Here is a 4,717-nt window from a genome sequence, read left to right on the forward strand (position 1 = left end):
CCGTTGATGACAACGCTTCTCCCCACAGCCCGTCCGTGTCAAGCGCTTCTGGCCGCTGGTGCCGGTGGCCATCAACACGGTGGCTGCGGGCATCAACCTCTACAAAGCCATCAGGAGGAAATGAGCTGTCCCCAGAGCCACTGTCCCCCCACAGCCCCCCACCTAATAAAGCTGTTTTCTGGCCATGCTGTGTCTTTGCTGTGTGTCTCCTCTGAGTGAGACAGCCCCCATGCTGTCCCTATGGTGCCACCTACTCCCCATCCTGTCCCACAGCATGGGTTTGGGACCTGAGGACACCCAAGGAGACCCCAGATGTGGACTGAGCATGGGGAGACTGCAGTATGCAGTGCTTGGGGATTGCGTGAGTCCATGGGGCCTTTGTAGGGGACGTAACGGGAAAAGAGGGGACAGGAGGAGGATGTCCTCAGGGCCCTGCTGCAGCCACAGCCCTCCATCTCCAGCTCCCGTGGCATGAGATCCCCATGCATCCCTATGTCCTCATCCTAAAATGCTAGTGACGGCCTTAGCTAGGGACAGCACTGGTTGCTCCTGGACAGGGCTGCAGCATGGGGGTGGCCTCAGGTTCAGGACCATGACATATGGGGACAATGATGGCTGGATGGGAAAATGCTCATCAGGGCTGAGAGGCTCAGCAACCCTCGTTACAGAGGACAAGAATGGGGCCCTAATGGCATCACTCCTCTGGTAGGAAATGCCCGCGTGGCGCTCGGGGCCGTGCATGGTGACTGTGGTGACCTCCAACCCCGTGCCTCAGTTTCCCCATCAGGCAGTGAGAGGAGAGCCCAGGTGACACTTGGTGGCCAGGCATGGCCCCATTTATTCATTCAGCCAAAGCGCGCGCTGCCCTGGATGGTGATGCTGACCTTCGGGCGGAAGCGCCGGATCTTTCTCAGGAAGCGGCCAAATCGACCCCGCTGGACGAGAACGGGCTGTGGGGTGAAGGCTGGTGTCACTGAGGCAGCGGGAGCCCATCACTGGGACCCCACATCTGGAGCCCCACAGTCGGGGCCGCGCACACGCCTTCATCCCTTTCTCCATCATCTCTATCACGGAGATATCACTGCTCCATCAGAGCAACGCCAAAGCTTTCTGGGAACGGGGACCCCTCAGAGCGTGGGGCAGGATGAAAGGTGCCAGCGTCAGCATCCCACCCCACGGACCCCACACTCACATCTGATGAGGCGTCTCTGCAGCGTAGGTTGATCTCAGGAGTGTCCTGCAGGAAGGTCACCGGCCCCGAGCACTCCCTGATGACCTGAGGACGCGCACCGTGTCACCTCACGCCCCCCAGCTGCCCTCCCCATCACAGCCCTCCCGTCCTCACCCCGTTCTCCTTGAAGTCGCAGTCATCGATGGGTGTCTGTGCCCTTGGGACGCACTCTGTCTCCATGATGGTGAAGTTGAGCGCCCGCAGCGTGTTCAGATCGACGCCCTGTGAGGAATGGTCGCCACGGGGTCACGTCCTCCCCGTGGAGCAAAGCCCCCTCCAGCCATGGCGCCCCCAAAGTGTCCTCACAACATCCCCATGGCGTCCCCATGGTGTCCCCATGCAGTCTCCAAGGTGCTCCCGCAGTTTCTCTATCATCTCCCTGTGGTATCTCCATGGTACTCTCAGGGTGTCCCCAGTGTGTACTCCAGTTGTCCCCTTGTCATCCCAACAGTGTCCCCATGATGTCCCCAAAGTGTTTGCATAGTATTCCAACTGTGTCCCCAGAGGGTCCCCAAGACGTTCCCACTGTGTCCTCCTGATAACCCCATGCTACCCCCACGCCGTCCCCATGCTGACCCCAAGATGTTCTCATTATGTCTCCATGCTGCTCCTAGGATGTCCTCAGGATGTCTCCAGGCTGACCTCAGGATTTCCAACCCATGTTGTTCCCCAAAGTGTCCCCATCCTGTCCCCGCTGTGTCCCCATGCCTTCCCCAGGATGTCCTCAGTATCTCCCCTTAGGGTCCTCATGGTTTCCCCATGCTGTTCCCTGCTCTCCCCAAGGTGTCCCCACTATGTCTCCATGTTATCCTCAGCATGTCCCCCACACAACCCCCATGCTGTCCCCAGGATGTCTCCATGCTGTCCCATGTCCCTCAATACCTCCCCATAGAGTCCTCAGGGTGTCCCCATGATATCTCCATGCTGTCCCACAGTTGTCCCCACGGTGTTCCCACTACTGTCCTCACGTTGTCCCCAGGATCTTTCCCAAGGTGCTCCTACAGTGTCCCCATTGTGTCTCCATTCTATCCCCATTCTATCCCCATGCTGTCCCCCTAATCTTCCCACGCTGTCCCCACGCTGTCCCCACATGCACTCACCGGGCCGGGCTCGGGGTCGGCGCTGAGCAGCCGGAAGGCATTCTGCACCTCAGGCCGTTGGTTGTAGGAGTCCACAGCCTGGGTCAGTGCCTGAGGGTAGCTCAGTGGGGCCGGGAGGGCGCAGGCTCCCCCCAGCAGCGCCAGCACCAGCACCCAGCAGCTCGCCATCCTCACCCTGTGCCCATCCCGTGCCTCCAGTGCCTTTTATTGGCCCCAAAGTTGGGCAATGAGGAAGGAGAAGCCACAACGCGGCCGTTATCTGCAGTGGGGACGTGGCTGTCCCCACAAGGCACAGGGCACGTCCCCAGCTTTGCTCCGTGCCCCTCTCCCTTTGGGTCATGGCACAACCACAGGGACACACACGCACACGGCCACAGCAGGCAGAAGGGACCTTTATTGGGGACACTTGGTGACAGCCACACTGGGGCTGCTCACGGCCGTGGAGTGCTGGTGATGTTCAGACGTCCACGCACATAGAAGGGGCCGCGCTGCCGCAGGCGCTTTCTGATGCCATCCCACCACTCCCGGATGCGGGTCCACCAGTTGCGGATGGGCTGCGGGGAGAGAAGTGGCTTTTGTGACCCTCGGGGTGACGAGGGAACCTTGGTGGCCCCATGGTGGGGGATGAGGTTTCTCACCTGCACCCGCAGCGGTCTGCAGCGCAGCTCAGCAGTGGGCTGCTGTTCCATGGACACGGTGCCCACGCAGCGCTGCAGGGCCTGTGGGGAGTGAAGGGTTGTGTGGGGCAGACCCCCCACCATGGCCACGGTTTCCTTCTTGGCCACCCACCACCCCTCAGCCCCCATGGGATGGGTCCTCACCCCTCGCTCGCAGCTCCTGCAGTCGACCCCAGGTGGGCACGGGGCATCCTCCACAAGGAAGCTCACCTCCCGCCGCCGCTTCAGGGTCCCAGCCTGCGAGGGGATGAGAACCAAAGGGATGGGATGAGACCCCCAAGCCCACAGACCCTCCAAGCCAGCCCTCAGCCTTGGGATCCAACAGCCCAGCACTCACCCAGCCAGGTTGGGGTTGTGCTGCCCGCAGTCGTAGGGTGCATGGACCCGAGATCCTCTGGTTGAGCAACCGCACAGCTGCCAGGATGGCATCCACGTAGGTGGTGGGCCAGCGCCAGGGCCAGGATGGTGAGATGGATCCATCCAGCTTTGGGGTGATGGGTCCATGCAGCTTGGGTGTAATGGAACCATCCAGCCCAGTTGGCGTGGATCCATCCAACCCTGGTGGGATCGATCCATCCAACCCTGGTGGGATTGATCCACCCAACCCTGGTGGGATTGATCCATCCAACCCTGGTGGGATCGATCCATCCAGCCCCGGTGCAGCAGACACATCCAGCCCCGGTGTGACGGCTCTGGATGACCCCAGCAGCAGCAGCAGCAGCAGCAGCACCTCGGAGGGCCGCATCCTGCTCATGACTGCCTGCAACCTCCTCCTCTGAGCGCTGTGCCGGTGCTGCTGGAGCCCCTTTATGGCCATCCCAACATCTTGGGGCGTTCCCAGGAATCCCCACATTCTGCACCTGGGGGCAGCCCAGCCTCTAAGAGGGTCAACAAACCCCCCCATCTCCACCATGGCACCGGGGATTTCCAGTGCACGAGGATGTTTGCGGCACAGGAGAGGATGGCCAAGTCTTGCATCAAGCCTACTGGGTCCATGCCAGTCACACTGGGTGGTGGCACACTGGGGAAGTTCCACTGAAGGCCATAAATCTGTCCAACAGCTCTGCAGGAGCCACTGCAGCATGGCACCTCTGGCTCCAGGCCCAATGCATGGTATGGGAACAGCCTGGGTACGTCGTGGGGACACTACTGGATGTATAGGGGACAGTGTGAGGAAAGCTCAGTGACAGAATGGAGACACAATGGGGACAACAGCTTAGGGACATCCGTGGGACGTTTTTGGGATGTCTCGAGGACAGCCTGGGGACAGCCTGGTGATAGCATGAGGACATAATGGGGACACATGGGGATGTATTGGAGACATCCCAGGGAAGGCATGGGGTAGCATGGAGATATAATGGAGGCACCATGGGAACACGCTGGGGACATCTTGGGGACATGCAGAGGACATCCTGGGAGTATCCTGGAGACACCATAAAGACATCATGGGAACTTCGTGGGGACACACAGGGCAGACACGGTGGGGACACCTCGTGGGCATTGTGGGAACACTCTGGGGACACTATAGGGACACTAAGAGGAGAACAGGGTGAGGATGAAGGGGCCGTGGCAGGGGGCAGCTGGGGAGCACGAGGTGACACTGTAGATGATGGATAAAGGGACCAGGGGGGTCTTGGACACGTGCAGGGGCCCAGATGTGGGGTTCCCAGAACGAGGCTCCAAATGTGGACTCCCAGCTCCCACATCTA

General features: G+C 60.5%; 2 protein-coding genes across 2 annotated transcripts; both read right to left on the reverse strand.

Moving 5' to 3' along the window:
* Window positions 1–808: 808 nt before the first annotated feature.
* Window positions 809–2,499, reverse strand: LOC122193830 (cathelicidin-2). Its single transcript, XM_042894709.1, has 4 exons — window positions 2,332–2,499; window positions 1,346–1,453; window positions 1,193–1,276; window positions 809–950 (listed from the first exon to the last, which is right to left on the reverse strand). The coding sequence occupies exons 1-4, from the start codon at window positions 2,497–2,499 to the stop codon at window positions 846–848; spliced, it is 465 nt and encodes a 154-aa protein (XP_042750643.1). The 3' UTR covers window positions 809–845.
* A 263-nt stretch (window positions 2,500–2,762) lies between these two features.
* Window positions 2,763–3,762, reverse strand: LOC122193831 (cathelicidin-B1-like). Its single transcript, XM_042894710.1, has 4 exons — window positions 3,346–3,762; window positions 3,153–3,245; window positions 2,970–3,050; window positions 2,763–2,885 (listed from the first exon to the last, which is right to left on the reverse strand). Exons 1-4 carry the CDS (start codon window positions 3,760–3,762, stop codon window positions 2,763–2,765), a joined length of 714 nt encoding a protein of 237 aa, XP_042750644.1.
* Window positions 3,763–4,717: the final 955 nt, after the last annotated feature.

Source organism: Lagopus leucura, unplaced genomic scaffold (genome assembly GCF_019238085.1).
Source record: "Lagopus leucura isolate 7727_CA_CO unplaced genomic scaffold, USGS_WTPT01 34691-0_obj-0_obj, whole genome shotgun sequence".
Classification (NCBI taxonomy): Eukaryota; Metazoa; Chordata; class Aves; order Galliformes; family Phasianidae; genus Lagopus; species Lagopus leucura.